Genomic DNA, 18,453 nt, shown 5'->3' with positions numbered 1-18,453 from the left:
ACCCAATACCCCCTCCCTGGGATCAAGCTCCGGAGAGGGAGGGGATTCAAACTGCCATAAATTCTTGGACAGGCCAGTAATGTGAACTAGAGGTCCAGTGGTTGGTTAATGATTAGGACATGACCTGCTTCAGCTCGCTTTGTCCTCTACTTGGTTGATATCCCCCCCCCTCTCTCTCTCTCTCTCTCTCTCTCTCTCTCTCTCTCTCTCCCCCACCACTTATGTTAGGAAGTCCCAATGCACAGAAACAACCTGATTCCCAGAAAGCCATTGTTGGGCTTAAAGTAGGTCCAATTAGGAGTCTCTTCCTGGCTTGATAAAAGCATTGTCTCTTGTGCCTGCTACCATTTAGTGTCTAAAGACTCCAGGAATTCAGACCTTCCAGAGGTGGGTACGGACCTCTTGGGGATGTTTTGGCTAGGAGAGCGGATGCACTCTCACCCGGCTCCCACCCGCTTCTCTCAACAGCCGCCATGGCAGAGGGCCCAGTGAGCTCATGGGTAATCCCTGTATCCCCCAGGTCTTCAACAGTATGACATTTTCTCCATTATGCATGGCTTCAGCATCCAAATGCTGGCATCAAAAACTCCCTGTTACATTCCCTTTGAAATAGGATGGGTAATAGAAAGCTGACAGGATAATTGTGGTAGGGTACACACATGCACACACACACACACACACACAAGCATGCACGCACGCACGCACACACACACACACACACACACACACGCACACGCACACGCACACAGGCACACACACACACACACACACACACACACAAACAAACACACACCCAGTGCCAGCTAGTCCGCCTTGTTCAGGGAGGGTGTCAGCCACAAGATTAGAGGGCTGTAAGTAGGGTGCTCAGTAGTATTAGGCTCTGACCCTGGGGGCTTTCTCCCGTGTGGCTGGCCCTTCATTAGGCACCTGTCAAGTGTGTCCCTTCACCCAGGGAGGAGGAGTGGTCTTCCAACCCAGCTCTGTAATCACAGACCCCTCTCTAACACGCTCCCTCCTCCAGCAGACAGGCAGGCAGGTGAATCAACGCTCTCTTTGTTGAACCACCTGAGTGTCTTTTCCCCCCCAGGATCCCTCATCATTAGAGGGTTTGGTCGTGGAACGAGCAGTGAGTCAGAGTCACAGGTCGTCTTTGTTGGGGTCGGAGATTGAGTAGCAGCTGCCTCACCGTCATTACCTCTTGTTTTCTCTGTCATCACAGAGAGGAACTCCTCTGAGGGATTTTTTATATTTGTTATGGTGATTTTTAGTGGAATGTGTGTCTGTGTGTGTGTGTGTGTGTGTGCAGATACTGTATTCTGAAAGGACAGTTTTGCTTGGGCATCACTCTTGAGCACTACCAAGTGGTTAGAGTCAGTATGTAGACCAAAAGTAATTCAGAAGTCAGTAAAAAGCTGATGAGGAGATCACACTGAGGCGAGGAAGAGGAGGAGAAGGAAGAAGAGGGCGAGAATGGGGAGTAGTGATGTCGGGTGGTAGTCAGGGGAATATTAGTCTCCCCAGGGGTTAAGTCATTGTAGGGCCAGGGTGTGCCTTTATGAGAGAACGGGGGATGAATGGTGTTAACGACCCATGCTGTGTTAATGAGGGGGGCATGGGCACCACCTCAGCCCAGCATGGTGCTCTTTCCTGGGGTGGAGGTGGAGGTGGAGGTGGAGGGAACCCTTGGTGGTTGAAAGATGGTTTTCTCCCATCTAGTCCTAAGCCGTCAAACACTTTGCTTATCATCGACTTGATCTACATCATAAACACAACTTTATCCAGAAACATCAAAATCAACAGTTCCACACTGTAGAGCGGAGTTACTTAAGATGATGTCAACAATATCCTTCATTTTGAAAAAAAAACTAAAAAAAAATCCTCTTTGTCTTTTGACGTTAGCTTATTATGTCCTAATAAATGCGGCTGGTTGTAAAACAAGACCATTCAAGTGTTTGTCCATCTCTTATCTCTGAGACGACAGTGAAAGAGGAGGAGCTGAGAATGTATTGCTGCACATCGGCCTCTGTGTGTTTACCATTAATCACTGCAGTGCTTCCTTCCTTCGTCTGTTTCGTCACAGTTTACAGAGAGAAGGGGTTTCATTTTTTCACTCAGCGGGGCCCATTACTTTGTAATGTATCTAAGCTTATTTATGATCCTTTCATCTTCATCCTACACCGTCCTCTACGGAAGATAAACACAGCTCTGAAAGACTTGGTTACATGTAGTCCCAGTAAGATTGACGACTGCGAAGACAACTCAATTCACATAAGAGGTCAAAAGGTCAACAGAGGTATTTCCCAGTTCAACACAGAACTGGACATTGTTCACACATTGTATTGACATGTACCCAATCAAAATAACATCCAGATTTTGAAGTGACATTATTTTAAAAGGGGTGGAGGACTTGTTCTTCATTCTAGAGTAAAATGTTTTGTAAAGGAGTAAAGGTTTTGCAATGCATCATGTCTCCAGGCATCTCCACTATGACATGGATTTTCCTCTCTTGTCTCACTGCACAGTTATGAGTAGTGTAGCTTACAGTGTGGCTCTCCCATGAGACACTGCAGCTGGACAGCCATGACAGCAGGGGTGTAAATATTTTAGACAACAGTCTGGTTACTCTGGCTGCTGATTGTGAAATGGACACGCACGCACGCACATACTCACACACACACATGCGCACACACACACACACACACACACACACACATACACACACACACACACACACACACACACACACACACACACACACACATACACACACACACACACACATACACACACACACACACACACACACACACACACACACACACACACACACACACACACACACACACACACACACACACACACACACACACACACACACACACACACACACTAACTCACACTAACAGGGTTGTGGAAACCACAGTTTTGGTTTGTCTGCTCATTGTTACTACAGTATGTGTCCTTGAGAATAGAAAACACAAACACACACACACACACACACACACACATACACATACACATACACATACACATACACATACACATACACACACACACACACACACACACACACACACACACACAGTCAGCTCTGAGTGTGCAACGTCTCACTGTCTGGATATACACATGAGTATGTACTAGTCATCGGCCCACCTTATCAATAGGCATCTGTTTTCCAGCCCAGCCACAGTATCTATCCCCCAGACAGTGAGAGAGACGAGGGGAAGAGAGGAGTCACAGATGGAACCCTGGTGGGTCAAGGTCTTCACCCCTGAACTGACTCTCAGGATCCTCTCTGTGAGTGAATCATCACTGCAACATCCTTATTCATCATGGACCATCAGGGCCATGTGGACAGGATCAACACTTAATACCCCTAATCATGTTTTGTGCCCTCTCCTAATCTAAAGTGTCCACCAGAATTAGAACCCTGGTAGGAGCCAGTCACAAGTCAGTCTTTGTCCTCTCAGAGCTAGCCTGTATCAGTCAGGGATCAAACTCAGTCAACAAGGTGGTGGATCACTCATGCCATATGGGATTTCTAGTCTACTGGGGGAAAGAAACAGGTCCATCACATAGGCTGTCGGTACCGTTTCACTTTGCTGCTCAAGAACAAATTCCCCACATGGATTCTGTCTCCTGGTCGTCCTTGTATCACCTCTTATCTCCACCAGTATCAAAGGGACCTGAGACACAGAAGCACCTGGTAGGCAGAGGTCAGCAGAGCTGTAGCCCACCTGTGGAATTTCAGTCTGCTCACCTGCTGTGAATAGAGCTTCAACTGCACCTGGGAGTCTCTACATCGAGTACTCTCTGTCTTTCTCTTTCTCTCTCTTTCTCCATTTCTCTCTCACCTTGTCAGCTCCTTGCCATACATTCTGACAACTCATAATTTGATTACAGCCATGCTTCAGCACTACATGTGTTCAAGACAGAGAGAGAGAGAAAGGGAGCAAAAAAATTGTTTTACAAGCCCCCACAATGTTTCACTGAATGTTCCGTGGATCAAAAAAAGGAAGAACCCCCCTACGCAATTTGGAAACTGAGAGCATGATGGTAAACTCAACCCTCCCTCAATATGTTTTGAATCAAAAGCTCTCCCTCTCACTTCTGGAGGCCCCTCACAGCGAATCAGAGAACCTGTTTGTGCTTCGACAAAGCAATTTGTTTACTTTTTCGCCATCCTCAGTATTTGGTGGTAAGTATAGTGTAGCGGTTTTTTTTTGGGCTGGCTTAGCCATGGGAATTCATGGGAATAGAGAAAAGGAAGGGAAAGCCTTACTCACTCCAGTGAGTGGGTGTGTTCCGTTCTCAGTAAGAGGTCTCCATCGTCATCATCTGGGCTCTCAGCTGGGAGAGTGAAGTATCCACAAAGAAGAGACAACCCCACCCAACCCCACCCCCCTCCCTCCCTTCCACCCCCACCCCCCTCCCTTCCACCCCCCACCCCCCTCTCCCACCTCAATCTGACGTAGTCAGCGTGTCCTACACCACAACTGTGAGAGATGGAAGCAATTACAGCGAAGCGAAGGCACGGGAACGTTTAAGGAGGCTGAACTCAAATCAGAGCAAACCAAAGGGAATCAAAGTAAAGCCTCGCACTGCCTCTTCCTCGTTCTGCCAGCACATTGATCAGTGATTTGGGATTTCTAGAACATTCAGAGCAGGAGGTGCTGTGGATTTAAACATGATGGGAGAAAACCCCTCTTGGCTGTAGAGGGTAGGCTAGATCTGTGCCCACAGACATAATCCATCAAAGTCCATTTCCCTATTTTCTGTCCAGATGATGAGTTTTCTCACCACTCCACGCCCTCTCTCTCTCTCTTCCTCCCTCCCTCCCTCCCTCTCTCTCTCTCTCTCTCTCTCTTTGATCCTCCCATATCATACGTGGATCCCTTCATCTGGCCTTCCACCCAGGCTGAGGTAACTACAGCTCACACCAGAGGGGTTATTAGAAGGCAGGTCTGTCTTTTCCAGAGTTACCCAACTCCCTCGGTACCAGACCGGCCTGACCCGGGTCTGCAGAGCCAGAACATGACTAGCTGGGTCCACACAGCTAGCTTGGACGCACCCATGACGACAGCTCCTTGGAGATTCCGGCTCCACCCACGGTTACCCGCAGCAACCGGAATGCTCGCACACACACACAAGCCTACTGGTGGACTCAGATGTTCCAGGCTGTTCCAGTCCCCGGGTAGAGGGGGATGGGGGGGGGGGTGTTAGTTGGAGGGAGGTTGTGATGGGGCGATGTTGTAAAGGGGGAGTTTCTGCATTGACAGCTCCCGTGGCCAGGCAGAACGCAGGCAGAGGCCCGTGCCAAATCGCTAATGGAAACCAGACACACACAGTGCGTGAGGAGTGAGCTTTTCACAGCACCGCTCCAGAGGGGACGGTTGATGGAGAAGGAGGAGAAGAGAAGGGGAGAGGAGAGGAGAGAAGCAGGGAAGAGAAGAGAAGAGAGGAGAGGAGAGAGATCTTCTCACAGGACTGGTCTCAAACTGCAGGGCCTCTCTCACCAGCTCTATCAGGAGTCACAGGGTCAGAGTTCAGACAGCCTTGAACTGCTATTTGTTACTTTGCTCCATTCAGGTGACTGCATTGGGGCTGTTGCTCCCTCTATAGCATATCTCCAGAGTCAGTCCCGTATGTTCCTCTGACCTATAGCTGTTTGAGTGGGACCTGGTCCATGGAGGTGTCAGACCCTCCCCTGGCAAGATGAGCAGAAGCAGACTGATAGAACGTCAGCCAACATTGCACTTCGGTGAGCTATCTCTTTGGATGTGGGCCCACTGTCCATGTGGCCTGTTAGATGGAGCTTGGTACATACCCTGATTGAGCTCTCCTTATACCTTATCGCCCTGGCTTGGTAGATATAAATAAGCAAGTTCACGCACACACACACACACACACACACACACACACACACACACACACACACACACACGGGAAAAAGCTAGAAGGAGATGTGTGGTGGTATGGTGGAGTGAGAGAGAGAGAGAGAGAGAGAGAGATAGAGAGAGAGAGAGAGAGAGAGAGAGAGAGAGAGAGAGGAGGGGGGGGGGGGCGGGGGGGTGTTGAAGTCAGGGTTCAATTAGGGACTTTGGGACATTGAATCAGATGATTCATAATCATCATTTTGTGACTCAGATGTACTCAGATGTTTCCTAGCAACCTCGGGGCCTTTCCCTCCTCTCTCTTCTCCTGTCTGAGAAAAAGACGTCCACGGTGGTCATGTGTGAGGCATCCGGAGAAGGAACAGAGGGTCCACTTACAGCCGTTATACACCCGGGATAGCAGCCAGAGCACGGGATAGCAGGAACGCTGAGTGCTAGTTACTGTAGGGGAAGGGCACTGATAAAGCCTTCAGAGAAATACACTGCCTTTTTTAGAATTACAGGCAGGGGAAAAGAGGGTGAGTCAGCAGTTATCATCAGCACACACACTGGAGGACATTAATAGGGGAATGAATCAGGATCTAAGTACAAACACCCCAATATGACTGTTTATGTTTTGGAGGTTTGTCATGACAGGTATACCCTTGAATGGTCAATTCTTTTGGGTTGAGTGTGAGGACGTGAGGATGTTAAGTGCCCGCTTGATGGTGGACAGGGGGGATGATTCAGGCATCACTTCCTTAATCTTACAGTCACTACAAATGCATGAGTCTGAGGAACGTTAAACAAAGAAGTCGTGACAATTGACCAAATGTGGTCAAAAAGAAATTTCAGTGATCAAAACAAAAGTCAGACAGAGGAACTTTTTGTTTACACATTAACGGCTGTATCATGGACACAATCGAAATACATGTGTAATGTTAATTTACTAAAACATCTGAGAGTTTCACTGATTGGGCACTAATTAAATGTCTATCATGTGATCTATGTTCTGATGGTGAACCCTATCCTAACCCTAGAATCACCACGCCACTAGTGTCCAGGTGGTCCCTCAATCCCATAGTCCCACAGTCCATGCATCATGATTACAACCAGGAGTTTTTCCTGACTATGTCACCTGACCATACTCCAGGGCCTAGTTACTGTATGGACTGCCCAGCGGTTTTTCCTACAGGTCAGGTGGTCAGGAAAGTTGGGCCCTGATCATAATGTTAGGCATCCTCATAGTTACATTGTATGGATGAGTGACCAGTGCAAAATGTTGACAACAGGTGGCCATTGGGAATGAAGCTCTAATGAACTAACATGAATAAAGAAACTATGTTTAACCCTATCCTTGTCTGTGAGAGCCACAATGGCTCACATTCACAGATGTTTGAATGCATTTGATTTCACTCCAGATGGTGGCAGACTCCCTGTAGTGCCTCAGAGATGGAGAAGGAAGAGAGAAAATGTGTTATAAATCTTTCTCATATGACAGAGAAAGAGAGAGAGAGAGAGAGAGAGAGAGAGAGAGAGAGAGAGTGTGAGCGTGAGGAGGCGATACAACTTTGAAGGCAACAAAGAGCATTCAAACATAGCCGACTCAGCATGACTATACTGACCACTGACACATTGTAGAGCAGCCATAGCACGCTTTCCATAGACTACACCACCGGCACACTTCACACGCGTCAGACTGCACAGACGGGTTTGCTTCAAGAGTTGTCAACACAGTTGTCTCGATAACGAGTGGCAGTAAGTCAGCTGTGAAATGAGTCTCTCTCTCTCTCTCTCTCTCTCTCTCTCTGTCTCTCTCTCCCTCTCAGAAGGCTGGGGATGCATTAGCAGTCACACATGAACCAAAACACACAACACTCCAGCAGACAAAGGCAGGAAGAGAGGGATTGTTTGCCTGCCTTGAGTGGTAACATACAGCAGGTCTGTAGACTGCAGTGCTCTGGCAGTGGAGACATGGCCCTCTCCTCCCACTGGCCCGACAGGTCTCCTTCAATACTACAAGTTATTCACTAAGTGGGGCATTTGTACAGTAGAATTATGCTTTTCCTACAACTTAAAATCATTCCGGTTTGGGAGTGATAGTTGGTTCACACTTTATAGTGTTATTATTATTGTAAGCACTGTGTAAGAAGCATTGTAATAATTTACTGTTACATTTTACTTACGGTTAGGGTTAGGGTTAATGTCAGGGGAAGGTCAAGAGTTTTTTCTTGTAAGTACAGTGTAGCAATCAGTATTTACAATAAGACTACCACCCACTACTATCTTGTGATTTAGCAATAATTGGACTTGTGATTACAAAAGTAAGTGGTTCAGTGGAATGTCATTATTATTGCACTGTGCCGTTGGTGTAAGAGGTGTTGTTAAAGTGACTATGTGCTGGTAGAGTCCATTCTGTGGTTGTGCTGGGGGGTAAAGTCATTGGTTCGGGGTAGGCTTGTTCATGAGCCTGATGGCCTGAGGGAAGTAGCTGTTGGAGAGCCTCTGAGTGTTGGCCCTGAGGCTCCGGAGGAGGCTCCGTCTTTTGGACGGCAACAGTTGAGGCTGTGATCGGGGTGGCTGGGGTCTCTGTTTGTCTTTGTCTACGTGGATGTGTCCATCTAAACAGCACAGTCTTTTTGTGTTTAAAAATCCACGTGGTGCATAATGCATCTGTGACAGTAGTTTAGACATGTGAACTTACCTTTCCTGAGAAAACCGAATGGTAGAAAATTATGATAGAAAAAACTGAAAGGATATTTTTAGTTTGGAGCAGGCTGTTTGAATTATGGTGTGTCTGCAGCCAGTTGAGTAGCCGTACAAGTTGTAGCAGTTTCAGCTATTGTCCAAAAACTAAAAGGCCTGCTGAAACATTTTCCATAGACATTTTCCATGTCCAAGAGCTATAGTGCTGTAAAAGGCCTGACTGAATTACAGTGTTTCTACTTGTTGGCTGCTTGATTCTTACACACAGCCAGATTGGGACAGGCATGAAATTAGAATGGCTAGAATGTGGACAAATCAACATTTATATTCTAATTCTCTGTCTTTACCCCTTCCAGACCGTCTTCCTGGTGTGTTGAGCTTTCTGTGATCTCAGTCTGGTCTGTGAACAGAAGGTACCCAGACTCAGTCAAGCCCCTGAGAGCAGGTGGAGAGTTTGTGTGGGGCCCTGGAGTTGGGAAGGCAGGATAAACGTTATTAGGGGGGCCAGGATGTGTCAAATTTCAACCAGAGGAAAAAACCCTTGGTTGAACCATAATAATGCTCCTGACCCTGGCCCTCTTCATTAGACCAGACATTTCATCCCACTCTGCTGTTTGCTTGTGAAACCATGCTCTGGTTTGTTTGAGGTGTAACCCAACCCCAGGGAGAGGACATGGGACGTGTCAGGTCTCTCCTCTCTACAAGCCTGCACCAAACAAACCGATATCACAATGCCAATCATCCCCAAAGCCCCCCCCCCCCTCCCCTCCCCTCCCCCCCGTCCTGTCACAGAAGGGATTGAGAGACACTCACACAAGAGTATTGGCCATTCTAAACAACGTCTTCAACCCACCATGGGACATGAACCCCCCCCCCCCTCACACAGCACAGGATGCCTGAGCTTGCTCTGTATATAAGCACACATATACAGCTAAAACCCTTCAGGCCATACTCTAATGCACTGATCATGGCATAAGCGTTCGATGTCTTCTATATAAGGCTGTGCCGTGGTGTACTGTATGACACCTTGGTGGTCTGGACAGCATTAACATCAACATGAGCTTATAAGGAGGACCCTGTCAGATTAAGGAAGGGTACAGTATTAACGGTTTTAATAGGGAAGTATCGTGACTCACTACCCCCAAACATTGTTTTCGTTTCACTCAGGGGGGACATTGTTAGGGCTTGCTCAGATGACGGAGGGACATTCTTAAGAAAACCGCTACATTCTTCTGGACCGCAAACGTGGATCAGCCGGGGCTAAACATCAGTCTGGACAGGACGTCGAAAACAATGTTGCAGGAAATGTTGCATGCGTGATAGGACGAAAAGACGGGGAGCCATTGGAGAAACAATGAGATACCCACTGGTCCAAGGCATGGGTCACATTCTCACCATGAAACTACAGATAACAAAAAGGACAGTGATTCGCTTTTCATTGTAATGCCAAACAGTCAGCAAGCAATTGCACCTAGATCTTGCAACAGGCTCTTTTTAAAACCCAAGGTAGTTTGTGAAACTCACCAGCAATGAAAAGGGATAGAGATTTGGATATTTGTGATCGGTAGGCTGGTTAGTTGAGGGACTGCTCACATCGGATAAGATGGGAAGGTGCATTGAGGTGATGACGCAGTGCACACACACTTCCCCTGAATGTCAGATCAAGAGCATCAGATAAAACAGCTTGATAAACAAACACGCTAGGCGCAAGCTACACAGGGCAGGAAGGAAACGTTAAGAGGTGTCAACACTCAACACTCACTATCTTAACCACTAGGATTGCAGGGAAAAACGTGCGCGCATGAAAAACAACTTGGACGTAGCAACTAAGGTCAATGTGTCCCACGGTGAGCATGAGGTGAAGAGTTGAGATTATAGTCGTCCATTTTTTTTTCAGTCTGTGGATCTGAGGTGGGAGAACATTGTCCTGCTTCCATCAATCTCATCTGGAACCTCCTCTGTCAGAGGAGGAAATGAATGTAGCCGGTCTCCTAATGAAGCGCTGATAGTTCTCACAACAGTGTTGTCTTGACTGGTGCCATTAGCTATTTGTTAGAAGTTACGCAGGGCCATTATTCCACAGGAAGGACTGCTGATTGAAAACCCTGCTTCTACGTTGGAGTTTAAAAAAAACTAGGAAAAAAAAAAGGAAATTGGGCAGAGAAATAACAAACATATTTTTGAGTGTTTGATAGTGTAATAATTAGACTGAAACATCCTGTATTATGTCTTCTCACAAGAACAACAGCATAAAGACTTTCTCTGTATACTTTCCTCTGACATTTCTTAATGAAGATCACTGATCCTTTTTTTTTTTTGTGACGATGCCTTGTGTGAGAGCGTGTTTCTCTGTTTCCATGAGCGTTGTGTCTAGAGGCCTGTATGGTCAAGGGAGTGGGTGTGGGAAAGCCACAGCAGTAGGACGGAATGTGTGTGTGTGTGTGTGTAACTCTCTCCAGATCATGAATTAGAGAGAATATTTGGCTCGAGCAACAAGTATTGAAAGTCTAGAGGTGATTTGGATATGAATTAGAGAGTATACAATGAATAAGAGAGTATATTAAACAGATTAACTGCTATAATGTGTGCATTATAATGTGACTCAGTGAATTATTACAAAACCCTTCTGATTTGCTTTCCTGGTTTGCTAGCTATTGGCCATATGATGACACCAGTAGCAGAGTTGCTGTTCCAGCCTCCAGTTTGTCTCTGTCCCTCTCAATGACCCACCTGGCAGAAAAGAGGCTCTCCACCGATTTCTGTGATTGGTCAGAGGTCACAGACGGGCTCCTTTGAGAGGCTGAAAAAAAAGATAGAGAGAGAGGGAGAGAGCTGTGGCACGTAAGGTTTCTATTTAGCTCTCCCCAGAGCCAATGGCTGTACTCTGCTTGACACCTTCACACAGTACAGAGATAAAAGACACTAGCAGCAGCAACAGGACAAGTACAATCTAGTAGCCATCCACAAAGCGGACTTCACACAGCTTTTTCAACTGTGTGTGTGTGTGTGTGTGTGTGTGTGTGTGTGTGTGTATGTATCTGTGTGTGCATGCGTATGTATGCGTGTGAACCAGTCCCCTCAGGCTCCCCCGTGGTCACACTGATTCACTGCCCTCTCTCCCTGTACCCCCAGATCCACACACTTTACAGCCACATTCCTTCACTCCAGGGCCTCACACCAACCCCGCAGCACGCCCGCCCCAATAAGAAAACACAGGAGGGGGTCACAGGGCGCACATTATTCGGAGAGACAAATAGGCCATACAAATAAAACATGACACCCTTAACTGAGGCTCTGAATGCAGTGTAGAACAGTGGTACAAAGACAGACAGGGCAACTATGTCAGTTCAGGTCCAGCAGCGTCTTCACGATCAATTCAAACATTCTAGCTGCTGACACGTTTTCACTATGAAAGGCTTTTGACCCTCTTTTTGTGAACCGGGTCGGTCTTACATGTATCACTATCCCACCATCTCCGTATGCTGTGATCTTCATGAGATATGCTGTGATCTTCTCAGGCCAGTGCGAAAGGCGGCCGTTTTGTAGCGTTCAGAGTCGAAACATATACATTCAGGAAATGACCATGCATTAAAGCTTCTGATGTTCCATAGTGTATATTCAAATTCCTTTCTTGTCTCACATTCACGTGGGTCTCCTCAGTCTCCGTCCACATGCTCCATCCACCTCTGTAACCCCTCGTGAAATGATGTCATGCATTTTATGCAACCTCTAAAAGTGGGTTTCCAAGCAAACAGGCGTAAAGTGAGGGGCCTACGGCTGCGTGAAGCGCACTGCCATGGAACGTAGACAACGGCTGTAAACGCATGGCGGCCAAGTCCGACCTGCTGGTGCACTGGGACGTTTATGTGCCTCATGGAGTGTCCAATGAGCTCGCTGCAAGGCAGGCAGGGCCAATAAGAGGCAGTTCCCCCCCCCCCCCCCCCGGCAGTTCCACATACTGATGCTTTAATGCTCCTCTCCCCTAGCCTGATTAGCGGATGTACATAAAAACACAAGTGCTCATTTTCAGACATTTTGTGGCTGTTTTAACAAGGTAAGTGAACAATGGACACTTTTGGATCGTCTTTACTCCCGCACACGTTGTGGCGGTTGGTCACCGTAAAAAATGTCTCACATGGAGAGAGTGAAAAAGTAAAGACACTCAGAGATGCTACCCAGATGATTCCACTGTCTAAAACAATAATATGATTCATCATGTCCAACGTTGCTAAGAGTCAGTGTGTTTAAACAAGGGACAATCCCTTTCCGGCAACTCTGTCTGTCCAGCCAAGTTCCAGGTCCTTCATGACCAATCTGCCGGCCAGTTCACAAAGTTACAGACTGCCTGGAGTAATCAGCAACACCTCCCCACCCTTCCTCTTTCTACATGGAAAGGTTACAGAGAAAAGGAGAGAAAGAATTCAAGTGTGTGTGTGTGTGTGTGTGCGTGTGTGTGTGTTTGAGAAAGAGGGAGAGGAGGCCCGAGTAGAAACAGGAAGTGCAGGCAGGCCTTTACATTGGAGGAATTTCCTGCCTGTTAGATGTATATCTGTACAGTAGAGCCGAGAAAGGAGGGAGGGAGGTAGTTCGGAGGAAGGGAGAGCTGTGTAAGTGTTTTAAAGGTATTTTAAGACAGGTTTCAGGCTTACGGTTGAGATCAATGCCAGGCCTTTGCCATTTAGAAACTAGGCTACAGAAGGTCTTTCTTCTCACAAAACAAACACTGAGTGTGACTTCTATTTCCCATTGAAACACAAGCCTTTCTCATTTAACAATCAAATCTGTCATTATTGCCAATTTCCTTATTAGACAATCCAATCCTTCTTTTTACCTTAGTTAAACAAATCACAAAACAAGAAGTCAAATAAACAAAGGCAAAGGAACAAACAGGCTACAAGCCCTGCTTTTACTGGCAGTGGCTTACTTATGTGTGTGAACATCCTATGTAGCCTGTCGTTGGACCTGTTTGCTGTCTGTTGCTGAGCGGTAAAGTGATGTTTACTCTGAGACTTAAAAGGGTAAGAGTTGCCATTTAACAGCCGTTGGAGTGTCTCTCCCCCTCACCCCCCACTGTGTCCTTCTCTGTCAGACGAGTGTTTGTGTTGCCAAGAGAAATTAAGGGAGCGAGGGAGGGAGGGAGGGAGGGAGAGAGGGAGGGAGGGAGGGAGGCCTCAGTGAACAGAGGGGTTTGAATATGAGATGCACATACCATTGGTTGCTGCATCAGCGTCCATCTCTGAGTCTGTGAGTTCTCCAGGTTTGGGTGGAATGGAGTCTGAAATATGCAATGTACAATATACATTTATGGTATTAGTATTGTTATGTTATCCTTGGTATGGCATTCTCATGAGAGTTGAAAATGAACTGATATATACACCTCTGTCTGACCCATTTTAGGATCACTGCTTCAAAGAAAGTTGAACAATGACAATGAGTGTGCAATTTTGAAACGAATGGGACAAAGTCAGAGGTAGTCTGGGAGCACAGGGTTCAAGTTCTGAAAATGTTGTGTTAAGATCAAAAGGTTGCCTGGCCTTGTGGTATTGCTATTAATACCATGGAAAGATGTGCCCAGTTGCCCATAAGTGTGTGTTTGTGTGTGTGTGTGTCCACAAGTGTGTGTTTGTATGTGTGTCAGAGTGTGAAGGTCTATATTTACATAGGTTGCCCAGCTGTTTGGAGTACTGTGTGATGTACTATAAGTGTTTTGTTGCACTCCTAATCTGTTGCCATAGCAGATGATGTCACAGCGAAGACATTGGAATATCCACACCCGTTTTCTGAGAGGAATCGGTCACAGAATGAGAGGGAATTATGGGAAAGACTATTCAGTTGCTTACTCTCTTGTCACTCTTGCTTATAAGCTTCCAAACAGCGAGCACTAGTATGGTGTTAATGTTGTACTCTCCACTGAGTAGATGATTTGGTTTGCGGTAGATCATTAGTCATTAAACGCACATTTTGATTTGTCTCTTTACTTCTCGCAAACTCGCTCATGACTTGCTGTTTGCCGGCTTGTACACTTCTAGCATTTTCAACACAGCTCTCCTGATGAAACGACAGCATTCCTGGAGAGCAACATATACACACACAACCTTGAACGAAATCCAACTGCATTGCCTAATATTTCCTGTTATTTTAGCTGAACACTATTCCAACGTTGATTCATTTCCTCTTTCCTGGCTGCATGAAAGGCACTAACAGGCCTACAGATAACCTACATAATTACACAGACACAAACACACACAAAATTTACAACACCAAATCAATAGAGCATGTTTGTTCAAATCCATATTCTTCCGTCTGATCCTTCTCTGAGGGTACATTCTTGTCCCCACAGGTCTGAGAGATAAAAATAGGACCAAACATATCTGAGAGCTCTGTAGAACAATCAGCCACTACAGAAGAGAGTGACTGACAATGAGCTGTTACCTCCTCTTATCTATCCCAACAGGATTCTTTTACCTCGTCTGTACGACCTCAAACTTTTGACCCTACTCAGTCAGGGGTTTATGAGTCTGTGCATGCCTGTCTGCTACAAAGATCTCAATTAGGCCTTTGAAAGTCCATACAAACAAGGTTTGAGGTGACAAAATAAAATACTCTTCATCAGTGTGGTAGTAGATCATTTACGGTAGTGATACACACCAAACATGTATTTGATGAAAGAAGGGGTGGATTAAAGTGTCTATTTCAGAAGTTAATCAAAAGGTTCTACTTGTGTGTAGGCCTACTAATCAAATGTGTGCAGTGAGGGGGTGTTCCTATGTGTATGGAAAATACCTGGGCCATTTGAAATGGTAGAATCCCTCCTAGATCATCATTTGGGAGGTGACATGATCTGGTTTGAACCGTAACCACTTCATAGAATGAGGGATTTCATCCATCTGCAAGCTCATCATGTGGTCCTAAAAACAGAGTGAGAGAATGAGAGCGCTCCAGGATTAGGGCTTTGAACCGTCACGTTGCCCCCAACAGCTGCTGTAAACGGCCCCTAAGACACTCCACATTTCTCCCCCATCAGCCCTGTGGACTGGACCCACTAGACCCTCTTTCCCCCCTCTGCACAGCACAGACGAGTTATAAATATGAGCCTTGAGAGAGTGGTCCTTTCTAGTGCCACACAGCCAAATGTGGCCCCCCCCTGTTCAATCCCCTTAGCTTGGATTGAATCAGCTAAACCAACACTCACTAATTCTAGCCTGCCGGATAGCTTTATTAAAGGACTCATTTGATTGAGTTGTTTCTCGCAGCGCAACCAGTAACCACTTTCCAACTGCGTGGGTCTCGTGTGACTCAGACACTGAAATAGGAAATCTTCTCAGAAGCCTGGGAGTCAACTCTTGCTTTTAGCGAGTGCATCATCATTCCAAATCAGATAATATGCGCCATTGTTTGTAATTAACAGAACACAGATATGTCCCCCCTGGACTTCTGTTTACAGCCACTTATAAATGACTCATGTTCCAAAAGAGGCAGACATAGGAGGAAGCAGAGTTGGAATCAGTCAGTCTACTCTTCTTATAACTTTTTGTTTGTTTGTTTTTAGGGAAATCCTTTTAGCTGCAATGGTCATTTTGTAATAATGTAAACAGTCTGCATTCCTGACATACATTATCACCTCAAACTCACATGTCTGCTGATAAAGATCAAACTTCTGAGAAAAGGGTCAAGAAAAGGGTATTGTAAATAATCATTCTTGATGAGAAATATGCTCTTCCACCAGTCATTCTGACACCTATCAGGTCTTAAAGGTATTTGTCGTTGTTGAGTTGTTGAGAGAGTTATAAGATAATTGGTGGATGATAACATCCACTGAAATCTCTACATCCATTGTCCAGTCAGTTAATCATTCATCTTGTTATCTTCATTGAATGATCACGTTCTCTCTCTTCTGCCCAGTGTAACCCAGGTAGAACAGATTGTAGTCAACCAGTCTTTACCAGGTAAAGACCCCAATTCTGAAAGGTAGGCAAGCAAAACCATGCATTTGGCCGCGCGGCGCGGAAGGGGACAACATATAGCACTACTCCAGCTCAACTTTGGGCTCTTTTCTCCTGAAACAGACAACTTGATCCCTGGCGTTCTGTGAATCAAAAGCCACACCTCTCAAAAAGTTTGTCACGAGTCGAGGAACTCCCTCCTTTCAATATCCTCCCAATTAAGCGAGAGGAGTGAACCTAGTGAGGGAGAGAGAGAGCGAGGGGTGAGGACGCCGAGGGGAGCTGACGGAGCGTCTATGACAAATACAACCAGTTTGAATTATAAGGCATGCAGTTTAGATAGTCAGATTGAAACTCCGTTCCAGAAATTATACGGATTTTGAAACATTATAGCATAACCATTTAGGAGCTGACTCTAAAACAAAGATTAGCGGATTAATTTATTAATAAAATGGGCTCCAAAAGATATCGTTCGAAGACATTGGGAAAAGTACAGACTCTGATGTACCCACTCCTCTGTTGTATTGGGGTTTTACTCACAATTCTACCTTTCTGCTCTGCATTCAACTTGGACGTGGAGAACCCCGCTGTCTATAGCGGACCTAACGGGAGCTACTTCGGATATTCCGTGGAATTTTACTTGACCAATTCTTCTAGGTGAGTCCTTTTTTCTAAGCGAAGTCTTTTTGCAAGTTACTGCGAACACAGGGTGGCAAATGAAACAGTTGTCGGTGAATTTCAGCATCAGGCTCCAAGTGGGGAAACATTGGATAATGATTATTCACGAGTTCTCACTCTCAATGGTTCTCACCATCTCTTTCTGCTGCAGTTTTCTTTTGCTGATTTTCATATACTCTTGATAAGGAAAATAACCAACCTACCCGGCTGTGTTGTGAGGGCATCGATGACTTGACCAGGACCACTGTAGAATTTGAAAAGGTGTGAAGGTGAAGTACTAGCCGAATATATCCTGAATCTGCTACCATCAGATGTCAGTGGCAGTAAAGTAGTTATTGATACGTAAACCTTATCAGTGTCATCTTTTTAGACACCTTGGGGATTATTGACGTTTACGCACGCACCCAAAGTGCCTCCTCCCAGATGTATTACAAATATAGCATCTTCAACAGTGGTAGAAAATGTTGTCCCATTGTATGCTGTTAGAATCATGATCATGGAATACTCCACCAAGATTCAGAATCAAAAGCATCAAACAGTCAAAGTTAATTTGCCCTACTGTACACAAATCTCCTGCCTCAGCAGTCTGTGTCTGCCGGTCACACTTCATAATAATCATTTTATGGCTTCTCCATAGTGGAATATCATATGAACGATGAAACTTGAGGGTTCCATTTATGGCACAACAGAAAAACCTTTTTAAACAATCATCTTTAAACTCTAATCTCATTGGCCAAAATTAGATTTCATTTTGACCTCTCGTTTTTCATTGGCTCTAAATGTCATACAGGGCCTAGGAAAAGGCTAATTTTAATAACTGCTCTTTTAGTAGGATGATCACATCTGCCATACCTCACTTATTGGTCTGAAGTGCTCCTGTGCAATTGGGTATGTTGAGGCATGGCATTATATGGGAATGTGACCTCTGTGTCTGTGTCACAAACATGCTTTGACTATCTCAGCGGTCTGGCATGCAGTGGTTTCATCACCCGGTCCCCTATAGAGCTGCTGGGATCAGTCATCGAGAAGGGGCTTAGCCCATGTCATGCTTATTACTGTCTACTGAACCAGCAATATGCGGTCAGGTAAATGGACTGATCGTCTGAAGGGGACATACTACGGTAATGATGCAAGGCAAGGCGCCCTGGCTGTCTGTCTGCCACAATGATGGCATAGCCAGATAGCTAGCAAACAACATCTGTTCCTTGTATCAAACACCATGGCAACAACAGCAGTATGAATGACTGCATGAG

The 18,453-nt window shown here is 45.9% G+C and overlaps 1 protein-coding gene across 1 annotated transcript in view; it reads left to right on the top strand.

The window, feature by feature from the left end:
* Positions 1-16,973: 16,973 nt before the first annotated feature.
* Positions 16,974-18,453, top strand: part of itga5 (integrin, alpha 5 (fibronectin receptor, alpha polypeptide)) — a gene marked incomplete at its 5' end in the record, with an annotated part of 38,407 nt that continues 36,927 nt past the window's right edge. The window contains one exon of the mRNA XM_083674975.1: positions 16,974-17,179. Within this exon, the coding sequence (XP_083531101.1) occupies positions 16,974-17,179 (206 nt within the window). The remainder of the gene's footprint in view (positions 17,180-18,453) is intronic.

Source organism: Argentina silus, assembly GCF_951799395.1.
Source record: "Argentina silus genome assembly, chromosome: 8".
Lineage (NCBI taxonomy): Eukaryota > Metazoa > Chordata > Actinopteri > Argentiniformes > Argentinidae > Argentina > Argentina silus.
Note: the sequence above shows the minus strand (reverse complement) of the source record. Positions and strands in the feature narration are given on the sequence as shown.